Genomic DNA, 27027 nt, shown 5'->3' on the forward strand with positions numbered 1-27027 from the left:
TAATATCCCATAATTCATCCACTTTACAATTTGTGTTTGAACAGTTCATAACATAATCTTAAACTATGAATGTAAATCCAAGGCAAACAAGGTAAATTACTATTAAAATTCCATGAATTAAAAGCAGTGTTATATTTTAGGAAGAGACTGTTAAAAACGGGGAACGAAGCAACGTTAACCACGATGTTTATCTGCAATCATATAAAAATATTTCTCCGATGAGTTTGATAACCTTTATATCCGCCTCGATATTTGTACATGTAACGTTTTATCAGTAAAAATATAGAAAATTTGCTTTTATACAGTAAAGTAATTTTTTTTTGTAAATTCTAAGAAGCCCTTACTGCAGTGACGTCACTTAGAACTGTTCTACAGTCCCGACTGATTTAGTCAGTTCTGCTGACAGTTCTACTGTTAGAACTGATTTGGACAGTTCTACCATAGAACTGATCCTGACAGTTTTAGACAGTTCTATCCTAGAACTGTTCCTGACAGTTCTACCTAGAACTGATTTAGTCAGTTCTACCTAAAACTGATTCTGGCAGTTCTTCTTAGAACAGTTCTAGGGTAGAACTGTTCTAAGTAGAACTGTTCTAGGAAAGTTTATAACAGTTCTATGACAGATTATTCTGACAGTTCTAACGAGAGGTTAGAAGTGATCTCCACTGCATACAATTTTGTTTGTGTGAATAAATAAACTATGACATTTTAAGGCTATTTACCAGTAAGTACGTACTTGTTTTCAAAAAAAGTTTTGTATTTGTAAATATGTTTATTAAATATTTAAAGTTTCATTAATTTAATATTAATTTGTTAAACAAAATATAAACTTATGAAAAAAAGGTCAGTCAGTGTAATTGCTTACTAAATAAACACAAATTTTAGTTACACAATAAAACTGTCAAATCGGCTTTGGTTATTGTTTGTTACCGTTTGTCCTTTATTGATTTTTTGTATGGATCACTGGTGTTGTTTTAACAGTTTCACAGTTCAAATGAGGTCATGTTAAGGAAAACCAGGTGAACGTTGTAAATTCCCGAGAAGATTATTTACATTTATCTAAGCTGCATTTGTATTCGCGTGTATTCATTTTCGCGGAAATATACCAACCCCGAAATTCGTGAAAATAGGTACACCACTGAAAAAGTATATGTACAGTATTTAATAATCAATTGATACTCACAATGAACTTACGAAGTAAAGGCTTTGTTTAGCGTACTTAGCCTTTTCATTAAATAAACACATCTTTTATTTATTTTTGTTTTCTAAAGCAATAGAAAATAAATATTTATTTATCTGGTATTATATTGTTTGCTGGTTTTGATCCTTGAACAATGGACTTTATTGATTTAATATATCTAATACTGAATGCTGAATTTTCAACAATGTATTGCTTAAAGTATATGTTTTTGATAGAAAGATGTGATAGTTTTCTGATCCATACTAAAATCAGTGACCTATTTACAAATGTTAAAAAGACATTTCCTAGATTTCTGGTCTGCGAAGATTAACATTTCTCATTTCTCTCACAGAATTTGAATGAAAGAGCATCACACGAACTTTTAGAAAGATGTTAGTGCCGTTCGACATCTTAAAGTCTTAAAAACCTTATATGAGAATTGAAGTTAAGTAAATAAACAAGTTCATTATATTTACAATTGTCGCATATGTGAGGTTAGAAATGAGCATGATGTTAAGTAAGCTCTCAAAAATTATATAACGGCTAACGTTAAATTGTACCTAATTTTCCCTCATATCATTCATATTCACCGTGATTTTTGGAAGATTCATTCATCCATGTTAGTATAAACATGATAAACATAAATTGTTTTACATCTTTTATGTGTCCATTTCTGTCAAAAACGTCGTTTATTTTTTCCCGGTTCGTGAACACCGTGAAGGGGAATTATCGAATCTGAATGATGTCAACACTGACATGTCGCCGAAAAAGTACTTGTGTATTTATTCGAGCGTCTCTGATGAGTCTTTTGTAGACGAAACGCGCGTCTGGCGTATTAAAAAAAAATTAGACCTGGTATCTATGATGAGTTTATTTATTAATTTATTAAAATTGTATAGGAGTACCCCGTTAATATACATGATGTTAATTGATCTCCTTAAAATTTGGGATATATATTCTTAAAAAGCTCATAAATACCGAGATTAGATTAACATAATTATTAATTGTCGAAGGTGTATTGTACCATGGTGTATAGTGTAAAGGGGAATACTGTAACAGTGTAATGTGCGATCGGAAATGGTGTGAATGTACAGTGTGCGACATTTAAAACTATCCAATATATTGATACGAACTGATTTTTGATTTTATACATTAAATTGTGATACAAATTCGATTTTTAAAATATATAAATAATTTTGTAGTCGCACGCTTTCTTTGTTTTTGTATGTTGTATGATGCAAAGGTGGTCGGAGGGCAGAAAGATAATCAAACAAAAGGATTTGTCTGTAAAAAAATTCTATTATTTCATTATTGCATATTCAATGTGCGCAATGAATATACAACTGCAGAATTGTTTTGTTTCATTCTTTCGCAAGAAAAATATAAACAACAAACAAACAATTGAAATTTGAAATTTGGCTGATTATTTGTCATGGCATTTATTCAACAATATTCAACAATATAAACCAACAAACAACCAACATCAACAAACTGGCCAACAAGTTAAAACTTGATGACAATTGGTCACTGAAGGGAAACCAACAGTAAATGCATAATAATTTCTAGCTGCTGGGCAGATCCATAACAACTTAATGAACGATATTTGAATAAATCACTGCCAGTTGAAACATGTTGATGATGACATCCAACGCACTTTCCATATTGAACGAAATGCCATGACGATAGACACTTTTTTTTTATTATTATTCCTGCAAATTCCTTGAATATTTAGGTTTTATTGGATCTTCCGATGAATATTGAAACGTCTGACACTTTTGATGATACATGACAATCTAATAGGAACATTCAACACATTTGGACCTGTTCACCATGTAATCTGAAAAATAAACTAAAAACAGCAGCAATTTTGTTTATTAAAGGGAGGGAGGGTGGGTTGTGCAATCTTGTTGATAAATACTCGTGGAATGAAATTTTAACGGGAGCACGTGTTTTTATATGACCAAAGTCCACGAGGCGCTTCAAAGCATAGTCTTTCGTATGTTTAAATATATGGTTGTAATTATTTAAATGGCAAAACGTAAATAATGGACTGACGTACATTTAAAACACAATAAACAACTTAATGTAATTTTAATGCAATAAATCAATTTAATTATTAGATCATTAAATTTTATTAATAAATACTACCAGACTAAGAGAATATTCATTGTTAAGGTTTAACTGAGTCTGAATTTATTCAAATAATTATAGAATAATAATCAACATTGTAATTGTATACGTGCATTATGTTTCTCATGTTTGATCAGTCTTTACATTTATGAAAATTATTTGTAACGTATGAGCACCAATAAGCAGGAATGCGTACCCAACATTAGCTAAATATCTAAATTTTAAACGTCGTGAATGAAAAGAATACTGCGTAATTCCAATTCAAAAGGGAATTTTAAGTATTTGTACCTCACAAAAAAGCAATTAATGTTTTACAACATAAATCATAACAATACTAATTACTATCATAATGCCAATTATTTTATGTATAGCAATATGTTCATAATCTTTAAAAAGAATCTGAGATTCATTTGATAAATAAAACGTCCATCTGTAAATATTTGACATTTGTGTTTATTGATATCATATTCAAGCTATTTTCGGAAAAAAAGTTCACAAACAGGAATGTATGTTTATTATACAATTTCAATTCTTTTTTTTTCTTTCTTTTATTAGTTAAACCTTATAGCATCTAAATATGTGTACTATGATACGATTTTGAAAACTGTATTTATTGTGTGTTGACCAGCTATACTACAGATGTCTTGATTTATTCACATTATACACCCTGTCCATACGCACACTATCGGTTTGCATTCACAAAATTTCCGGATAAAATGTCAATGAATCCGGAGTCAAAATACTTGAGATAGGTAGTTTGACATCTGAATTCAACTATTATATTAGTATATTTAATGACGTAAATGCATATAAGTGCACATGCTTTCTATTTACCATTTTTGCGCTAAAATACTGTTTTCAGGCTTAAATATTAATTTCACCCGCGAATGTGATTTTTCGTTTTTTTTTCTATCTAAGGAAAAGGTAACTTAAATTCGTACTGCATTTGGCTTTTTTTTTTAAAACTATTTGCATTCGAACGTCACTGATGATTCTTTGTAGACTTGACTCGCGGTTGGCGTACAATATATAAATTCTGGTATTTTTCATATCTACATGGCTTATTTAAATAGATTCTTTTGATAGTATATGTATTTATTCATAAAACGTCTGAAAACAAGATATTCTTCAAACCAAAGTTTCCTTGTAGAATATTTGGATTTATTGAAGAAATTCATGAAATCATTAAAATTTGAGATGTTTTATGTGACCAAAGTAAGTCTATATAAGAGGTCCAAATGAACATAGTGTGTTAGTCTTAAGAAATATATACGAAAAAATCTGAAACATTGCATGCCACAGGGTTTCACCTCACATGGAAAATGTATCTATACAATATATATCGAGTTGAGAATATGAAGGACACCCAATATAAAGATATGATATATAAAAAATATGCATCAAGATTATAAAGCAAACTGAGTGCCCTAAATTTTTATTTTTATTGGTTTGTACAAACTGGGATTTGCAATAGGTGTATGCAAAAAAGTTATGTATAATCCCAAGAGACAAATGAAATAGTCGATCTTTAAAATGTATATTCAAATAGTAGCTGTACATATACACTTTTTTCTTTTCACAACTATCCACCATTACTTTCAACTGACTTGTGCAAGAATGTTCACATCATTACACATTTTAATACAGTCAGGTGGTTTAACTTCATCATTTTCTCCGCCAATTACTCAATTCAAATGGAAACAAAAATTCAGCAACAATCTTTTGTTGACCAGTCAGCGATCTGAGGTTCACGTATTGCTATTCTTTTTGTAAAAAAGCCACTTGATTTAAGATGTCAAAAGTACTTTAACATGTTTAGTATGGCAGATTTAGCGAGTCTAGCGTACACACTATACGCCTGGTATCTTTGAGGATATTTGTTTAACTAATTTAGCGCATTTTTAGTCTATTTTAACTGACTTTGCAACTATTTTTTATACGATTTCCCAACTTTATTTATATAGCAAAGATATATATTCATTCGTATGTTTAACGAGATTAACTTGTGAACACATTGAACCTGTTCATCACATTGTAAATAAAAAAGAAGGCATAAGAAATATTGCTATACCTCGTTGGTAGTCTTTACTTGCTTTGCATAGGTTTAAGTACTCTCAATTTTTCAAACGACATATTGGCAAAGTCATATTAGCACAAGTTCATAAGTTCGACTTCGAAAACATTTTGTCTTTCTGTATTAAACTCGTATATCCCTTTATGAACTTATACAAGCTTAATTATAACGACCACATTACCACAACAGTGTTATATTATTTCACTCATTCAATTAGTTAGTTTTTATTTCCATCTTTTCGTCTTTTTTGTCTGTTCCTCTATCCGCCTGTTTTACATATCAATTACACTTGACTAAATATCTAACCACTACTTCACAGTGAGACCATGACAAAAACCGATACTAACGAAATTGTGGAAAATGTGGAATATATTGAGTTTGTTTTGTTAAAAATCATATCAATGATAAATATTGTGCTAGCTATAATTATAACTATTTATTCACCATTTTGTTTTAGCTCGCAGTAGCAGACGTGGTATATAATCCGGGACAATCAGGTATATTTTTTGTCAGATGTTATGAAATTGAATAAAAAAAAAATCGTTAATGTCTATTGTTTATTGAAGCTACTTCAATAATTACTGTTATGATTTAATCAATTAATGCTTGAAAAAGCATCATGAATAGTATGTTATGTCTTTTTCAACACTAACCGAATCAAACGCAAGGTTTCAGAGAAATTTACTTAGCTAGCGGCACGGAGGGGAACATTTGTAATAAAAAATGAATGTTTTGATTATAAAGTAGAAAGGGTTGCTTCCATGTATTCTTTTTAATTTAAAATGTCTATAGATCTGTTATCCCATGACTTTTTTCTTATTATAAAAATGTTGGTAAGATCACTTTCATAGAAAAGGTCCATTTAATTACGACAGGAAATTATCAGCTGAAGGACGCCTCTGGGTGCGAGAATTTCTCGCTACATTGAAGACCTGTTGGTGACCCTCTGCTGTTGTTTTTTATTTGGTCGGGTCTTTAACACATTCCCCATTTCCATTCTCAATGTTATTAGGTCAAGGTCTACCTGCTCTGAAATAATAAGCCACATCGGGAATCTGGCTTTTTGGCTCCTGCATTGATGGTTTTATAGCCAGACTATTTGCTGGGTATTAAAATGAAGATTCAAGTCGATATAAAGTTTAACAATTTAATAAACGATCCAACTAGAATATAAACGATGTTACAATATTGAGTCCGGTGTTAAGGGTTTAAGAACCTATCCAAAACTGAATATGAATTATTTCTCAGAAGTATATAAAACAGAATAATAAAGAAATACATGTAATTAGGGATTAAGCAATTATTGTCCATTGTTCAGATAATCTGCTAGACATGTCTTTGACTCGTAGATACGAAGTCCATTATCGGATTAGCAGAAACATACATTTTAAACCAAAAGATAATTGTGTGGTAATATTTGAGTTCATAATGACAATTAAAAGATATAATAATTAGAGTCAGACATATCATAGTCCAAATAATTAACATGCTATTCATCCGGTCATAGTTTTAAGGAAATGTTGCAGTTTTCAATTTTCATCCTGAATATTATAATAAATATAGATACACTGTAAACAGCAAACATGTCCATCAAAGTGCTACAAATAGGTCTATATGATCAAAATACTCAATTGGCCCCTTAAGGAGTTATTGCCCTTATAAGACAATTTCTCATGATTTGAAAATTTAGTTCGCTTACTGTAAAATAAATATTCTCCTTTGCAACTGGCGAATCAAGTTCAGCTTAACTTTGAATGAACGAGTTTCAGTGTGATAGGAATACATTTTGTATTTCTTATTTCCTTGTACTTCAAAAAGCAGGGGTAAAATGACAATATTAAGCCACTCATTAAATTATATGCATTGAACATCAAAAATAATCATTGATGAAAGATTCCAGCCAAAATTAACAGATGATCGATAAAGGTTCTATACGGCCTCTTGTCTATATTACACATCAACAATACATGTATCAAATTTCTGAAAAAATAATACCGCTATAAATACCAAATAAGGAAAAGTACAAAATTGACTTTTGGTGAACAAACACTGCGTCTTGATTATATTAAGAAAATAACACAATATAAACTAAATTTCAAAAAATGAATAAAAAAGATATGCCATTCACTGTGTAGATGTTTCAATGAACAACGCTCTTAAATTGCAGTATGGACAGAGGCTATCGACATACTAAAGGCTACTTTTATGAAAAAAAAGAAAATAGCTAGGGTAAGAGGAATGTTTGCGTCAACAAATACAGTTACGTTCACAAAGTGGTTACCTGCTAATTTTCCTGTGGAAGGTGTTATGTGTGGTTGTGGAAGACACCTAAAAACGCCAAAATCGCTGTTAGTTCACTTACGAAGGAAAAGCTCTGCCGACCGAAGAAATGTTAAGTTATTCAAAAAGGGAATATAATCAAAATAATATTCATGGTTTTGGAGACGTTACATAGTGCCATGCGTATCTTTTTCTGAATACATTAACGACGACTGAACATAAATAGAATATCAAAGTGCATTATATTAACAATTCTTTTACGAGATTAATACCACAGTGGATATGTTTCATGTTTGACAATATTTTATAGACGCTTGTTCAATTCAAATGTCATCACACAGTTTTAACATAATAAAGATACAAAAGTTGTATCTTGTACTTTTATTCTCCAATACATTTGATGAAATCAGTTCATTTGCAACTCATCATCGATTATAATATCTTAACTGCAAACACAGCAGATTGATAGAAAAGAAAAAAGACTGTCCGTTTTTCGGAATTCAACTTTTTGTGTTTGAAAGGGTTTAATTCGTGCAATCTGATCAAAATACAGCCTTTGTCCGACATTTTCTTATTATAATATGAAAGCGCTTTCTATTTAAATACCTTTCGGGGTTCTTTGCTTTTTTATTGATTATACTGGATGAGTTTGCCATTTGATGAAGGACTTTTTCGTTTTGAATTTTCCTTCGACTTCGGTATTTTTTTATATTCTACATTTTACGGACTTTTTGGCTGATATGATAAGTACCAAAAGAGAAATACAACGATATCTTGTCAGATCATTGTAATATAAGCAAATCTAAGACATAGGATGTTATATAATCCCGATCAGAGACTGGGTTAGGTAATTAATGGGTTAAATTATGTTTTACCTGAGAATGTATTTTTTGTTTCTTTTTGTTGTTCATGGTAATGAAAAATCGCGTTTTTTCATTCAATTTTCCAAATCACGTCATCATTAGGCTCAGATAATGTACATGCTGTATACACCAAAGAATCTTTAAATAATCATAAGAAACAGTAAGCAATATTTTAGTATGTGATATGGAATAATTGTCAATGAGAAACACTATCTACAATAGTCAGAACGAAGTGTAAGCAAGCAACTATGGGTTCTTGTCAAACCATGAACAAAGGGCAACACACAAACAGCATAGTAAAAGAAACTCCAAATAATTTGAAATCATGACAATGCCGTCTTAGAAAAAACATGATAACAAGACATTAAACAGTACACAACAAATAATATACATGATATAGAAAACGTAAAAATGCAAAACAATTATCCCGTCATGAAACGGACAGCTTTCATGTGCTCCATTAGGATGATGTATATGCGACACCCGGGGTGTTATATCTGTTTTGTCAAGCATGTAAGTACACACCGGGGGATCATTCTTTTTCAGTAAATCATGATCCAAGAAATGACGATAGGATTGTGTTTTCGTCAATTGGAACAAATCCATCGCCCTGTCTGAAACAAAACAAAAACAGTCAACGGATTCATGCTGGCGTCTGTTAACATTTTGAAGTTTCAATTTTAAATTTACCACTTTGAAATCTTGTTGGTATTGGTTCATTGTAAGCAGAAACATTTGAAGGTAATCAAGATAGGAAATGCAACCTAAAATAATGTTTTAAATACGAGACAGAATCTCTATATGCAGGTTACATGTAAAAAAAAAGTCCCGACGAGAACAAAATTGATGAAAACAATTCAATGTGAAAAAATGAAAACAACATAAAAGAAAATAACTGATAGACAAAGATATAAGGCCGTGTTCACATTGACCTAAACTCGGTGTGGTGTTAGTGTCTCACACGTAATTAACTAAACAAAATTACGTTCCCATTGATAAATCTCAATGTTTACATGTAGTTTACATCATGTTTTGCCTACATGCAAACACTAGTCAATGTAGGCCTTGTGTAGTTTAAGTGTACACTAAACTAGGCATTTAGAACATCAATTTTGCCATATGTATTTAAAGAAGAAACGATTTTTTAATAAAAATTGATATTTATAACAAATAATAATAAAGTTCTTTACAGAAACATTTGTATTAACTTTATTTTTTGGTGTTAATAAAACACATAACGTAGCTTTATTAACCTTTTATCAAGACTCAAAGCATCATCATTTCAGAACAAATAATTCATTTGAAAAGTTCTTCCCGAATTGACTGGACATACACTGAAATATTTGCCATTGGTCTTACTCAAACAACGATTCACTCATAAATGCATTACTAAAAAAAAGTGTGAGGTAAATTGTTTTGTTTGTCTAGTTTCTCAGATCCGTTAAAATACACTTAGAATTATATGAAAAAAACATTATCCCCTCCTTTTGCCAAAGACTCATAGGAGAACAAATACCAACAACAGAAAAAGAAACAAACATAAACGATAGGAATGTAGTGATCATCTCAATCCTTTTTCTTCGTCTGTAAGATGACAATGACGCAGCCTACGTTTTCTAATGCGTAACCGATACATCTTTAGTACATTCAAACTACTGCAAATCATCAAAATCATCAAAATGGCGTTCATAAAGGAGCAACGACTTAATTTCAAAAAGAAGGGCGGGAGGGTCTGAGTGGGATTTTTTTTTTCGTGCGAACATTTTTATTCATTTTTTATCGATGCTAGCATTCAAATATTTTTTTCAATATTTGACACTATAATGTATGGGGAAGCTCTGGATTCAGATTTATTTTGTTTATCAAATTGGAGATCAGAATATTTTTCTAGGAAAGATCCATTCCCCTTCCCCTTTTTTGGAGTCAAATGGTTGTTCCCTAACTGCTAGAAAAAATGTCCAAAAATTTGCATTCGGTTCTACGTAATGAACATTTAAATGACATATAGTTTACAAGTGTGAACAAATCTAATGTACAGGTAATTAAACCAGGTGTATAGATGTGAACAAATTTAATGTGAAACCAGTGTACATTACATTAAACTAATTGTAAACATGTTTACTATACATGACGTTTGGTGTGAATACGGTATAAGATTGCAACACACGTAATGTTGTCATTTTAGCGGTATTTCCAGCATTGCAATATGAGCAGGAGGTTTTAAAATCCATATCACACTTTTCTTAAAGTGTCCCGTCCGAAGTCAGGAATATGGTAGTTGATATTAATAGTACGCTTCTTTACAGTTTTGCGTTTGCGCAGGGACGTTAAGGGCTTTTCAAGAAAATTCCAATCTTTATACACAGCAAAATTCATATTGAACTCAAAGTTGATTTTCTCTGTATAAAGGCCAAAATGTACGTCAAAGGCGAAAACAGGGGTAAAAGGGTCCATCATGGATTTCCTTCCAAACTTGTATTCATAAAAAACATAGATAAACAGTGTCACATTTCCCATAAATATCAAAGGAGCTAGTGCACGATGACATCGGATCGTCCTGGTTTTTGGCTTCCTGAAATCAAAATAACTTATTTTACTTGAAAATTGCTGTGAAGATTCCTTTATTCAAACGCTATAAAACTAGGCAAAGCAATTAAAAAAAAAGAACTGTGGCCTTTCCACCAGTACAAAACTGAAGTGGTTTAGTATAGTTCTTACACCTGCCCTTTTTAATCAAATTGGATCGGCTGCCGGAAAAACTAAGTGATTTTTTTTTGTATTCACCGCGATGCGTTTCATATTATATAACGACATGCTGGAGCAAATGCACTAATATTCTTTTTATGCTTGTCATGCATGCTCAAGTTTATGAAGGATCAAATTGAGAACTGCATTTCTTCAGATAATTTGAAATGTGACAAGCTGGATTTTCAAACTACTTGATAATAATCCTCAAGTAATTTGCATTTCACCTGTGGTGTATTATCGCAAATGACAGAAGCGGATTCATGTGTGTTCGGGCCAATATATATGGTTAATGCATACGCTTTTTACATGTCGTACTCCGAACGTCGCTTAAGTGCTATAGGCAACATCCCCTTCTTTTTGGATTCCGGACCAGTTACCTAGTGTAGTTCTCATTTTGCATTTGCAAGTGAAAGTTTATTATACAAAATATTAGCATACTAGGTCTGTCCTAATGAATGTATATTGTGAACCTTTATCATTTTTTTTTATTTCACTTATATTCTGTGTTTGTTATTCGTCATTGATAATGTTTCAAATAAAAATACAAACTTCCTATCCGCATATACATATTCAGATTTAACTTGTTATCAGTCCAATCTAATTAAAAACCGATCTCTCATCGCTCCTGTTTCTGATATGTCGCGTGGGAGATCTAACGAAACCGGCTTTGAGGTCACATGTGAGTGAACTAAACGTTATGAATTTATAAAGATATGCAAATAAGTTGACGACCTATTAATAAGCCAATCAAAAAAGTTTATGAATTATTTTGACTGACGATTTCGTCGTAAATAAAATGAGTTACATCCCTTTGCCTTACGTTAAACTTCCAAGATCGTGGAAGACTCAATTTCATTGGTCGAAAAAGACACACCTACGAGGTCACTCACATGTGACCTCAAAGCGGGTTTCGTTAGATCTCCCACGCGACATATCAGAAACAGGAGCGATGAGAGATCGGTTTTTAATTAGATTGTTATCAGTCCAAAGTGAGAACTGGTATCGATTTGAAAATCATGATTGGGAGGTGTTTTTGACGACTGATTTTTTTAATTCTGAATATTCATTTTCACCAGCCAGCCTTATGACTGGCTTGCTAACGTTTTTATTTTGTTCCGAATGATATCCTGCATTGGAAGGACTGAAAATTCCTTTTCATCCCGTCTGGAGCAATTTCTTTCTCTTTATAACTTTTTTGGTAAAATATTTTACCCACTTTTCTAAATTATTTGGAATATTCAAAATGACAAACCAGCATTACCAATGGGGGATATCATTCCCCTCTCTAGAATGAGCGACTAATAATATTTACACTTGCGATCCACTTGTGGAAAGGTTAAGCAGCTGCGACATCAAGTACCCAATCCTCAAACATTGTACCTTTAACGCTCTATCATGGAGCAAAAATAAGTTTCCATTTGACTTTTAGGGGGAAGGGGCTAGGTTGAAAAAGTATGTGTTGCATTTTTCTTTTTGTAATCTCAGTTCTACATTTTAATTGTTTACTCTATTCGGTCCTGCCTTTTTTATAAGTTATCCTGACTTTTTTTACATGAATTGTTATTCAGCCTTTTTGTTTGGCAAAGTTGCTCATACTGACTTTTTTTTACCCAAAACTCGTCTTGTCTTTTTCTGAAATATCACCCTCGCTCACCTCTTCCCTGTCCCTCCCTTAAGCTTATAGTTTGTAGCCTCTCAATACATAGTTCCTTTATACCCGCGTCCACCAATAAAAATGAATAGCCTAGATTGAGCAAAAGTGCTAAAGTGGTATTCAACACAACCAATCAATTGTTTTTACATTATAAAGTGCATGGATAATTTGAAGGTTTATCGCTAAGCATAAATGATAATGATAGATCTAAAATTGCGATTCGGCCTTATGCAATTTATAAATTGTTTTTGTATTTGTTTGTTTTTTTCACTATTGCAGGTATTTTGTTGTCAATTTCTATCCTAGTATGACAGCTGTCAGAAACCGTTTTATCAGTGGTGTAAAATGTAATCATTGCCGACACAACGCAGGAGAATGAAGCAAGGTTATTTTGGAGAGAAGAGAAGAGGAGGACGGCTACGGCGATGATGATGATGATGATGATGATGATGATGATGATGATGATGATGATGATGATGATGATGATGATGATGATGATGATGATGATGATGATGATGATGATGATGATGATGATGATGATGATGATGATGATGATGATGATGATGATGATGATGATGATGATGATGATGATGATGATGATGATGATGATGATGATGATGATGATGATGATGATGATGATGATGATGATGATGATGATGATGATGATGATGATGATGATGATGATGATGATGATGATGATGATGATGATGATGATGATGATGATGATGATGATGATGATGATGATGATGAGGATGAGGATGATGATGATGATGAGGATGATGATGATGATGAGGATGAGGATGAGGATGAGGATGTGGATGAGAATGAGGAGGAGGAGGATGAGGATGAGGATGAGGATGAGGATGAGGATGAGGATGAGGATGAGGATCATGATGATGATGATGATGATGATGATGATGATGATGATGGTGATGATGATGATGAGGATGAGGATGAGGATGAGGATGAGGATGAGGATGAGGATGAGGATGAGGATGATGATGATGATGATGATGATGATGATGATGATGATGATGATGATGATGATGATGATGATGATGATGATGATGATGATGATGATGATGATGATGATGATGATGAGGATGAGGATGAGGATGAGGATGAGGATGAGGAGGATGATGATGATGATGATGCGGATGAGGATGAGGATGAGGATGAGGATGATGAGGATGAGGATGAGGATAAGGATGAGGATGAGGATGAGGATGAGGATGAGGATGAGGGTGAGGATTAGCACTTTTCTTGCATCAAAGACAAGATAACTATAATTAAAGTAACTTTCCAACTTCCTCAATTTAAATAAACAATAAAATAACTAAAAAGAATTCAAGTAAAGTGTTGTGTTCACTGTTTGGAACAGGTGCGTATATACTAGGGTCAAGGTCACTGGCCATCTCTGGTCTGGTGGTTATGGTTTGTTGGTTTAAACATAGATATTACATTACGCCTCATAGAGAAGTTAAGCTTATTCATTTCTTGAGACCTAAAGGCGAAATAAGAATATGAATCAACTGTACATACATTCTACGTAATATAACGGCACTATTGAATGTGTTTTACTTTTGCTGAAAAAAATAACTAAAAAAGTAGACACGTAAAACAATCTTATCCTAAAGTAAATGCTAATAAAATGACGTTTTTCTTTTGAAAGGAGAGTCTTTAATAAGTCGATACTAGTGATAAGGTTTGCCAAACACTAGATAAGCACTTTTATAAAAAGATTCTTTCAATGAACATATCAATCATGATTTGATTTTTCAGACAAAAAGTCGTAAACGCATTCGAACACATATATCTGCATTCGAGGTTGCTGACTATTTTTGTAAAAAAATATAGATGAACAAATTTAGTATTTCAATTGTTCATTACTAACTTACTTCATTAATATTCAATTATTGACTCGTTTTGTTCTTAATTTCAGGAGAATTTTCAAACTTGTAGAATAATCTCACAACATCAGAAGCAAAACTTTTGGCGAGTTTTTAAACAGGTATATTCGAATGACTGTCAGAAAAAAGAAAATCAAGATAATCAATTGTAGATTTATTCTTCCTAACATAACGGCACTATTGAATGTCGTCTACTTTTGCTGAAAAATTTACCTAAAATATAAGGCTCGTAAAACAGTCTTATCCAAAAGCAAATGCTAATAAAGTGATGTTTTTTTCCTTTTCAAGGAGAGGTTTTAAACAGTCGAAACTAGTTACAAGGTATACACCAAAATAAATAAGCACTTTTATGAAAAGATGCTTTCAATAAACATAACAATGGAAACTTCATATTTCAGACAATTGGTCGTAAACGCATGCGAACGTATATATCTGCATTCGAGGTTACTGATAATTTTTTGGTAAAAAAATATAAATGAACTTTCCCGTTTGAATGGTATTATACTAGTAATTTTGGGGCCCTTTATAGCTTGTTGTTCGGTGTGAGCCAAGGCTCCGTGTTGAAGGCCGTACTTTAACCTATAATGGTTTACTTTTTTAAATTGTTATTTGGATGGAGAGTTGTCTCATTGGCACTCACACCACATCTGCCTTTATCTATTATACAAAGTTAGTGTATACTGTTTTCCATTGTATAATGATTACTATCTGCATTGAAATTCAATTATTGACTTTTTTTTCTATTATTAATTTCAGTAGAATTTCCAAACTTATGGAATACCCTTACAACATAAGAATCAAAACTTTTGGCGACTTTTATTGTTTGTTTTATAGAGATTAACATAATAACACAATGTTCACTGCTGTGCCTCTATTTTTAACATTTTTACTTATCATGTCTGTTTGTTTTGTTAAATTTTTTATAAGACAATCATACAAGTGAGAGGTTTAACTAGCTTTAAAACCAGGTTTAATCCACCAGTTTTTATAAAAGAAAATGCATGTACTAAGTCATGATTATGACAGTTGATGTTGATTGGTTTGATATGGTCATTATTTTTTATTGTACTTTGATTACTATCTTCATTAATATGCAATCTTTCACTATTTCCTATTATTAATTTCAGGAGCATTTCCAAACTTATGGAATGATCTAACAACATCAGGGTCAAAACATTTGGAGACATTTACAAAAGGTTTATTCGAATGACTGTTAGAATAAACTATACATCAATATCAAGATAATCAACTGTACATTTATTCTACCTAATATAACGGCACTATTGAATGTAGTTCACTATTGCTAAAAAAAATATGAAAAAAGTAGGCACGTAAAATAGTCTTTCCTATAAACAATTTTGAATAAAATGACGTTTTCTTTTGCAAGGAGAGTCTATAAAAAGTTGAAACTAGAGGAAAAGTATGCACAAAAATATATAAGCACGGTTATAACAAAATTATTTCAATGAACATAACAATGGTAGGGTCATTTTTCAGACAATTAGTCTTAAACGCATTCGAAAACATATATGTCTATATAACTTTTTGTCTATATGTCTGTTTGTCTATATGCCTTTTTGTGTTTCTTTCTTATATATAATGTGGCTTTGTACTTATACATCCCATCATTGTATTATTGTGCAATGGTAAATGTTTGTTAATATATTTGTTTGTTTTATAGGGATTAAGATAATAACACAATGTTGACTGCTGTGCCTCTATTTTTGACATTTTTTACCTGTTATGCCTGTTTGTTTTGTTCACAAATCGTTGTCAATATAATGGATTTTAATACGACAGTTATACAAAGGAGAGGTTTAACAAGCTTTAAAATCAATTTAATCAACCATTTTTTATAGAGAGAAAATGCCTGTACCAAGTCAGGAATATGACAGTTGGTGTTCATTGGTTTGGTATGGTCACTATTTTCTATTGTACATAAATTACTAACTTCATTAATGTTCAATTATTGACTCTTTTTATTATTAATTTTAGGAGGATTTCCAAACTTGTGGAATAATCGCACAACATCAGAAGAAAAAGTTTGGCGACTTTTATAAACAGGTAAATTCGATTGACTGTTAGAAAAAAGCAATATATCAAGATCAAGATTATCAACTGTACATGCATTCTATCTAATATAACGGCACTATTAAATGTGGTTTAATTTTGCTGAAAACCAAATAAAAAAGGTATGCACGCAAAACGGTCTTATCCAAAAGCAATTACAAATGAATTGATTTTTTTTCTTCTACTGCAAGGAGAGTCTTTAAAAAGTCGAAACAAGTGACAAAGTATAATAAAAAAGAATAAGTAAAGACTTTTATCAAAAGACGCTTTCAACAAACATCATAAAATTGAGAATGGAAATGGGGAATGTGTCAAAGAGACAACAACCCGACTAAACAAAAAACAACAGCAGAGGGTCACCAACAGGTCTTCAATGTAGCGAGAAATTTCCGCACCCGGAGGCGTCCTTCAGCTGGCCCCTAAACAAATATATACTAGTCCAGTGATAATGAACGCCATACTAATTTCCAAATTGTACACAAGAAACTAAAATTAAAATAATACAAGACTAACAAAGGCCAGAGGCTCCTGACTTGGGACAGGCGCAAAAATGCGGCGGGGTTAAACATGTTTGTGAGATCTCAACCCTCCCCCTATACCTCTAACCAATGTAGAAAAGTAAAATGGTAAGTTCATAGTTCAGACAATTAGTCGTAAACGCATTCAATCAAATATATCTGAGTTCAAGATTACTGATTATTTTTGTAAAAAAATCTAAATGAACTTAAACAAACTAAGTGTACACTTATAAAGTGTTCTTTATTCTTTTGTGTGCATTGACGTCAAACATTTGCTATTTTGAAATAAAAAATACATTTTGCAAATTACTCTGCAATTTTTTAAGTTCATTGTTTGGAAATATGTAACAATCATATTTTGACATCAACTCATAAAAATCTTTTCTTGAATGCGATTTGAAATTTGTAATATTCGTGAGATTACACATTTTGATTTCATGAGGATATTTAAAAAAAAAATAAGTTTGTGTTAAAATGAGTTAATTTTTCAACAGTTTATATAAATAAAACATTTGTATATGCTTGTTTAAGAAAAAAATATATTTTAATTTCATTGTAAAAAGTATATATTAAAATTGCTGACCTTAAGCATTTTTTGATTTGACTTTACATATTGAAAATGAAAAATGCTCCAACGTGGAGCATTTTTCAATTTGACATCAATATTGAAAAATGAAAAATGCTCCAATATGGAGCATTTTATATTTTATATTTTGACATTATAAATTGAAAAAAGAAAACTTATTCCGAACATGAGTAGTATTTATATATTATATATATGATAACATTGAGAATAGAAATAGGTAATGCGCAAAAGAGACAGCAATTCGACCAAAGTGCAGACAACAGCCAAAGGCCACCAATGAATCTTTAATAAACCTCTAGTCAACAAACACACATCAATGCGCACAGTAATGCTCATTTCAAAAGAAGTCCGAGTTCGATGTCAGAACAAGTAATGTAGTATATGTATTTGATTTTAACGACATCAATCTCTGTATTACTAAAATATATTACACCATGGTTTTCTGTATCGCAAACTAGTCATTACATTCACTCAATGGTATCAACGGTACAATGACACCATTCGCTAGAAAAAAATACAAATCAACACACAGACATGTTATATGTTCAGATCTATACATCAAATCTAATTCTGTAACGGTAATATTCTATACAAAACACAAATATGTCGGCATTCACCTCAAAACCTAACCAAACAGGCTTATTCAAAAGGGATACAGTTACGATACTGTCCATAAGAATGGCATATTTTAGTATGAATATTTATTTACTCAATGACATATGGTTTTTGCATTGTAAATAAACAAATTTATTATAAAACAAGTTGTTGGCATAAAACGGTTTATGTTCTTTTCACATATTTTATGATGATATCATACAAAAACCCCGAATGAGAGAGATTATGCTAGAAATTCAGTTGATGAAGACATTATCTTTCAATCAGATTAATTTATGTCTGGAACGGGCATTTCAGTAATTGATAGTAGTCCGTTGTTAATGTATGTATGTATCATGGTCATTTAGCTTAGTTTTGAAATATATTAGGCCCGAAACCACAATTAATTCCTTTATCATTTCTTTATAACGTTTTGACGCATTAAAAACAAATCTATTTTTTTTTGTTTTGTGTGTGTGTGTGTGTAATGCACAGTACGTCAAAACAAAAATATCAAGTATACATCATACACATTTGGTAAATACATATCCATACCCCTTAGGCAATTCAAGAGATGTTCCGAAAAGTGTAATTATACCGTTTTTGTACCTGGCCTAATCACTATTTCCATATAAACATCAGTTAAATTGAAAAATCCAAAAGTTTTATTTAAGCTCTCTTCTATCATTTCCACCCCAGAAAAACTAAGAAATCTGAGGAAGGGAAAGAAAAAAATAAAGACAAAATACACTATTATTAAAGGGAACTATATTCGTAGACAACGAAAAGCGGGATCATTAATTGTGGTTTTGGGCCAATAAGATATCTGACTCTGAGTTTTACTGTGCGTGATTTCGTGTCTATGTTTATTCTTCATTGTTTAGAGGTGTTAGATGGTCTAACAATACATATGTATGTCCAAGTCAGGAGCCTCCGTCTTTTGTTAGTCTTGTTTATGTGTTGTCAATTGAATTAATTGTTTTCTAAATATTGGACTTGTGTGTAACTTCTATTTTCAATGCATACGTACACATGTTAAGGGGTCAGCTGCATGATGCCCGCCTTCGGTCGCAGAAATTTCCCGCTGTGTTGAAGACCGATTGGTGATCTTGAGCTCTTTTTTGCCTTTTGATCGGGTTGTTGCCTTTGTTACACGTTCCACATTACCATTCTTAATGTTATCATACACATTTAAGGATAATTGTCATGTTCCAGACACGTGTAGGTATTCAGTCGTGTGTTCTGCGGGTAAACTAATTAATAAAAATTCACATCTTTTTGGTCATAATTGTACCTTTTAGTATATTTCTCATGTTCAAAATTAGGTGATACACACATAGTGCACACGTATACATAATTAACAAGTTCTTCAAGGTGTTTTAAAATACTGTCGACAATTTGAATATTTAAAACACATATATTAAAACAAATTTCATTTCATTCTAGATCTACTCATTAAAAATTAAAAAAAATTATGCAGTTTTGATCATCCTTTTAAATTTTTATATTGCAAAATAATTTCAATTCAAAATGAAACATGCATTTTTTCATTTTTCAACCTTTTAAGTCAAATTACAAAATACTTAATGTCAGCAATTCCAATTTTTCTTCTGAAATGAACTTATATTATTTTTCCTTTCTAAAACAAGCATCTGCAAATTATTTGATGTATTCAAACTGTTGAAATTTTATCTTTTTTTAATATCCTCGTGAAATAAAAAAAAAAATAATTCCATATAGATAACAAATTTTAAATATCATTAAGAAAATGATTTTTCAAAAGTCACTTCAAAAGAGTTTTGCCTTATGTTTAAAGTGTGAAGAGCAATTTGCTATATTCATTTTTTTCTGTTAAAAATGCCATTTTTTGGCGTAAATATACACGGTCTTCTGTTGTACATTGATTACCTATAGTACTTCATTTATTTATTATTCAATTATTGACTATTTTTTTATTATTAATTTCAGGAGAATTTCTCAACTTGTGGAATAATCTTTAAACAGAAGAACAAACACTTTCGGCGACTTTTACAAGGTTTGGACCTACTTAAAAAAAAACTTTAAGCATAACAAAACCCTGGATTTTTTGTCAAGTAGATAGCTACGAAGCTTCTCTTTTCATCTAGTACGAACAACAGTCTTGCCGTAGAACTTTTTTTATTAACTTTTCTGTAAGGTGGGGTAGGGTGTTCGACCCTAACTCTGGATCTAGTTTAATAATAATAAAAAAAAATCAAACAATACCCTGGATTTGTTTTCTCAGGTACACCTCATCTACCTTACTTCCCTTTTGCGCATCGTGCAGACAGATGAATTGCCGAAGAACATTTGTTTATTAACTTTTCTGTAAGGGTTGGAGAGGGTGTCAGACCCCTACGTTAGACATACTTGGAAAAAAACTAAGCCGAAGAACATCCTGAACTTTTTCTCAGACAGACCTCAGCAACCTAGCTTCTCTCTGCACCTAGTGAGACAAAAGAGTTGCCGTAGAACATTTTTTTGTAACATGTGGGAACGATATCCGGTCACAACTTTGGACCTACTTTAAAAACAAAATAAGCCGTAAAACACCCTTGATTTTATTCAAGTAGACTTTAGCTACCTAGATTTATTTTCAACCTAGTACGGACAAAAAAATTGCCAAAGAATATTTTTAGTAACTTTTCTGTAAGAGTTGGGAGCGATGTCCTGTCCCAACTTTGGACCTACTTTACAAAAAAAAAAAAAAAACTAAACCGTTGAACACCATTGCATTTTTTCAAGTATACCTCAGTTAACCAGCTTCCCTTTACATCTGTTGCGGACAAAAGCATTGCCGAAGAATATTTATTTAATAACTTTTCTGTAATTTGCACCTTGTGCTGTGAAAAGTATGGCAGTTTAACATTGTGTTTAACACTTTTCTGTAAGAATTGGAAAGGGTGTCCAACCCCAACTTTGGACCTACTTAAAACAGAACACAAAACAACACCCCGGATTTTTATTCTCAGGTAGACCGCAGCTACCCAGCCTCTCTTTGCATTTAATCGGACAAAATGATTACCGTAGAACCTTTTTTTTGTAAAAGATGTCCGACCAACTTTGGACCTACTTAAAAAAAAGAATCCGAAAACCACCCTGGATGTTTTCCATTTAGACCACAGTAACCCTTTTTCCCTTTATACCTAGTGCAGACATTGCCGAAGAACATTATTTAATTAACTTTTGTGTAAAGGTGGGGTAGGGTGTTCAAAAACAGACACAAGTTTTGACGTAGAACATTTTTTATTAACTTTTCTGCATGGAAGACTTTAAGGTGAGAAGACTGTCCGACTCAATCCTTGAACCTAAATGAAAAACAATAAATTAAGCCGAAGAACACACTGTGTTTTTTTCTCAAGTAAACCACAGCTACCCGGCCTTCCTTTGCACCTATTGCGGACAAAAGTATTGCCGTACAATATTTTTTATTAACTTTTCTGTAAGGTAGCGGGGTTGGGTGTCTGTTCTGAAATTTGGACCTACGTTCCAAAAACAAATGTGCGGAAGAACACCTAGGGTTTCTTCTCCAGTATACCCCAGCTACCCAGCTTCCCTTTGCACCTAGTGCAAACACAAGTTTTGCCGTAGAACATTTTTTTATTAACTTTTCTGCATGGAAGACTTTAAGGTGAGAAGACTGTCCGACTCAATCCTTGAACCTACGTGAAAAACAATAAATTAAGACGAAGAACACACTGTGTTTTTTTCTCAAGTAGACCACATCTACCCAGCTCCCCTTTGCGCCTATTGTGGACAATGATTTGACATAGAACATGTTTTATTATTTTTTTCCTGTAAAGTAATGGGGTAGGGTGTCCGGCCCCAACTTTGTACTTTCTTTTAAAAAGAATAAACTAAGCCGAAGAACACCCTATATTATTTCTCAACCTTTCTTTGCACCTAGTGCAGACAGAAGTATTGCCGTACAATATTTTTTATATTAACTTTTCTGTAAGGTAGCGGGGTTGGGTGTCTGCCCTAAATTTGGACCTACTTTAAAAAAACTGTGCCGAACAACACCTTGCGTTTCTTCTCCAGTACACCTCAGCTACCCACTTCCCTTTGCACCTAGTGCAGACACAAGTATTGCCGTAGAACATTTTTTATTAACTTTTCTGTAAGTGTAAGGTAGACTGTAAGGTAATAAGACTGACGGACTAAATCTTTGAACCTACATAAAAAAAAAAACTAAGCCGTAAAACACACTGTGTTTTTTCTGAAGTAGATCACAGCTACACAGCTTCCGTTTGTGCCTATTGCGGACAATTATTTGACGTCAATATTTTTTTTATTAATTTTTCTGTAAGGTGATGGGGTAGGGTGTCCGACACCAATTGTGCACTTTCTTTCAAAAAAATAAACTAAGCCGAAGAACACCCTGTGTTTTTTCTCAAGTAAACCACAGCTACCCGACCTTCCTTTGCACCTAGTGCGGACAAAAGTATTGCCGTACAATATTTTTTATTAACTTTTCTGTAAGGTAGCGGGGTTGGATGTCTGTTCCTAAATTTGGACCTACGTTCCAAAAAAACTGTGCGGAAGAACACCTTGGGTTTCCTTTCCAGTATACCGCAGCTACCCAGGTTCCCTTTGCACCTAGTGCAGACACAAGTATTGCCGTAGAACATTTTTTATTAACTTTTCTGTAAGTGTAAGGTAGACTGTAAGGTAATAAGACTGACGGACTAAATCTTTGAACTTACATAAAAAACAATAAACTAAGCCGTAAAACACACTGTATTTTTTCTGAAGTAGACCACAGCTACACAGCTTCCGTTTGTGCCTATTGCGGACAATTATTTGACGTCAATATTTTTTTTTATTAATTTTTCTGTTAGGTGATGGGGTAGGGTGTCCGACATCAATTTTGCACTTTCTTTCAAAAAAATAAACTCAGCCGAAGAACACCCTGTGTTTTTTCTCAAGTAAACCACAGCTACCCGACCTTCCTTTGCACCTAGTGCGGACAAAAGTATTTCCGTACACCATTTTTTATTAACTTCTCTGTAAGGTAGTGAGGTTGGGTGGCTGATCCTAAATTTGGACCTACGTTACAAAACAACTGTGCGGAAGAACACTTTGAGTTTCTTCTCCAGTATACCTCAGCTACCCAGCTTCCCAATGCACCTAGTGCAGACACAAGATTTGCCGTAGAATATTTTTTTTATTAACTTTTCTGTATGGTATATTGTAAGGTAAGAAGACTGTCCGAATCAATCTTTGAAACTACTTAAAAAACATTAAACTAAGCCGTAGAGCCCCCTGTGTTTTTTTCTGAAGTAGACCACAGCTAGTCAGCTCTCCTTTGCGCCTATTGTGGACAATGATTTGACATAGAACATTTTTTATTAATTTTTTTACTGTAAAGTAGTGGGGTAGGATGTCCGGCCTTACTTTACACTTTCTTTAAAAAAGAATAAACTAAGCCGAAGAACACCCTGTGTTTATTCTCAAGTAATCCATAGCAACCCGGCCTTTCTTTGCACCTAGTGCGGACAAAAGTATTGCCGTACAATATTTTTTATTAACTTTTCTGTAAGGCAGCGGGGTTGGGTGTCTGACCCTCAATTTGGACCTACGTTTAAAACAAACTGTGCCTAGGAACACCTTGGGTTTCTTCTCCAGTACACCTCAGTTACCCAGCTTCCCTTAGCACCTAGTGCAGACACAAGTATTGCCGTAGAACATTTTTTATTAACTTTTCTGTAAGGTAGACTGTAAGGTAATACGATTGTCCGACTCAATCTTTGAACATACTTAAAAAACAATAAACTAAGCCGTAGAAAAAACTGTGTTTATTCTAAAGTATACCACAGCTACACAGCTTCCATTTGTGCCTAGTGTGGACAATTGTTTGACGTCAATATTTTTTTTTATTAATTTTTCTGTAAGATAGTGAGGTAGGGTGTCCGAGACCAACTTTGCACTTTCTTTCAAAAAAAAAAAAAAAAACTAAGCCGAAGAATACCCTGTGTTTTTTTCTCTCAAGTATACCCCAGCTACCCAGCTTGCCTCTTCACCTAGTGCAGACAAAAGTTTTGCCGTAGAACATTTTTTATTAACTTTTCTGCATGGAGGACGTTAAGGTGAGAAGACTGTCCGACTCAATCCTTGAACCTACATGAAAAACAATAAATTAAGCCGAAGAACACACTGTGTTTTTTTCTCAAGTAGACCACATCTACCCAGCTCCCCTTTGCGCCTATTGTGGACAATGATTTGACATAGAACATGTTTTATTATTTTTTTTCTGTAAAGTAGTGGGGTAGGGTGTCCGGCCCCAACTTTGTACTTTCTTTTAAAAAGAATAAACTAAGCCGAAGAACACCCTATATTATTTCTCAACCTTTCTTTGCACCTAGTGGAGACGGAAGTATTGCCGTACAATATTTTTTATATTAACTTTTCTGTAAGGTATTGGGGGTTGGGTGTCTGTTCCTAAATTTGGACCTACGTTCCAAAAAAAATGTGCGGAAGAACACCTAGGGTTTCTTCTTCAGTATACCCCAGCTACCCAGCTTCCATTTGCACATAGTGCAGACACAAGTTTTGCCGTAGAACATATTTTATTTACTTTTCTGGATGGAACACTTTAAGGTGAGAAGACTGTCCGACTCAATCCTTGAACCTAAATGAAAAACAATAAATTAAGCCGAAGAACACACTGTGTTTTTTTCTCAAGTAAACCACAGCTACCCTGCCTTCCTTTGCACCTAGTGCAGACAAAAGTATTGCCGTACAATATTTTTTATTAACTTTTCTGTAAGGTAGCGGGGTTGGGTGTCTGTTCTTGAATTTGGACCTACGTTCCAAAAAAAAATGTGCGGAAGAACACCTAGGGTTTCTTCTCATGTATACCCCAGCTACCCAGCTTCCCTTTGCACCTAGTGCAGACACAAGTTTTGCCGTAGAACATTTTTTATTAACTTTTCTGCATGGAACACTTTAAGGTGAGAAGACTGTCCGACTCAATCCTTGAACCTACGTGAAAAACAATAAATTAAGACGAAGAACACACTGTGTTTTTTTCTCAAGTAGACCACATCTACCCAGCTCCCCTTTGCGCCTATTGTGGACAATGATTTGACATAAAACATGTTTTATAATTTTTTTCCTGTAAAGTAATGGGGTAGGGTGTCCGGCCCCAACTTTGTACTTTCTTTTAAAAAGAATAAACTAAGCCGAAGAACACCCTATATTATTTCTCAACCTTTCTTTGCACCTAGTGCAGACAGAAGTATTGCCGTACAATATTTTTTATATTAATTTTTCTGTAAGGTAGCGGGGTTGGGTGTCTGCCCTAAATTTGGACCTACTTTAAAAAAACTGTGCCGAACAACAACTTGCGTTTCTTCTCCAGTACACCTCAGCTACCCACTTCCCTTTGCACCTAGTGCAGACACAAGTATTGCCGTAGAACATTTTTTATTAACTTTTCTGTAAGTGTAAGGTAGACTGTAAGGTAATAAGACTGACGGACTAAATCTTTGAACTTACATAAAAAACAATAAACTAAGCCGTAAAGCACACTGTGTTTTTTCTGAAGTAGATCACAGCTACACAGCTTCCGTTTGTGCCTATTGCGGACAATTATTTGACGTCATTATTTTTTTTATTAATTTTTCTGTAAGGTGATTGGGTAGGGTGTCTGACACCAATTTTGCACTTTCTTTCAAAAAAATAAACTAAGCCGAAGAACACCCTGTGTTTTTTCTCAAGTAAACCACAGCTACCCGACCTTCCTTTGCACCTAGTGCGGACAAAAGTATTGCCGTACAATATTTTTTATTAACTTTTCTGTAAGGTAGCGGGGTTGGGTGTCTGTTCCTAAATTTGGACCTACGTTCCAAAAAAACTGTGGGGAAGAACACCTTGGGTCTCTTTTCCAGTATACCGCAGCTACCCAGCTTCCCTTTGCACCTAGTGTAGACACAAGTATTGCCGTAGAACATTTTTTATTAACTTTTCTGTAAGTGTAAGGTAGACTGTAAGGTGATAAGACTGACGGACTAAATCTTTGAACTTACATAAAAAACAATAAACTAAGCCGTAAAACACACTGTATTTTTTCTGAAGTAGACCACAGCTACACAGCTTCCCTTTGTGCCTATTGCGGACAATTATTTGACGTCTATATTTTTTTTATTAATTTTTCTGTTAGGTGATGGGGTAGGGTGTCCGACATCAATTTTGCACTTTCTTTCAAAAAAATAAACTCAGCCGAAGAACACCCTGTGTTTTTTCTCAAGAAAACCACAGCTACCCGACCTTCCTTTGCACCTAGTGCGGACAAAAGTATTTCTGTACACCATTTTTTATTAACTTCTCTGTAAGGTAGTGAGGTTGGGTGGCTGATCCTAAATTTGGACCTACGTTACAAAACAACTGTGCGGAAGAAC

General features: G+C 33.1%; 1 protein-coding gene across 6 annotated transcripts in view; it reads left to right on the forward strand.

The window, feature by feature from the left end:
- LOC139528454 (uncharacterized) overlaps nucleotides 1-27027 on the forward strand; it is a 311112-nt gene that overhangs the window by 101006 nt on the left and 183079 nt on the right. For 5 of the 6 annotated variants that reach the window (XM_071324466.1, XM_071324459.1, XM_071324452.1 and 2 more), the window contains exons 5-6: nucleotides 5842-5881; nucleotides 7552-8033. In XM_071324466.1, coding sequence (XP_071180567.1) covers nucleotides 5842-5881; nucleotides 7552-7802 — 291 coding nt within the window. In that variant the 3' untranslated portion in view covers nucleotides 7803-8033. Of the gene's footprint in view, nucleotides 1-5841; nucleotides 5882-7551; nucleotides 13315-14871; nucleotides 14941-15966; nucleotides 16904-20575; nucleotides 20643-27027 lie in introns of those variants that run through there. The other variant, XM_071324436.1, reaches the window with a different exon arrangement.

The sequence above is a fragment of the Mytilus edulis genome, chromosome 1 (genome assembly GCF_963676685.1).
Source record: "Mytilus edulis chromosome 1, xbMytEdul2.2, whole genome shotgun sequence".
In the NCBI taxonomy this organism is placed as follows: domain Eukaryota; kingdom Metazoa; phylum Mollusca; class Bivalvia; order Mytilida; family Mytilidae; genus Mytilus; species Mytilus edulis.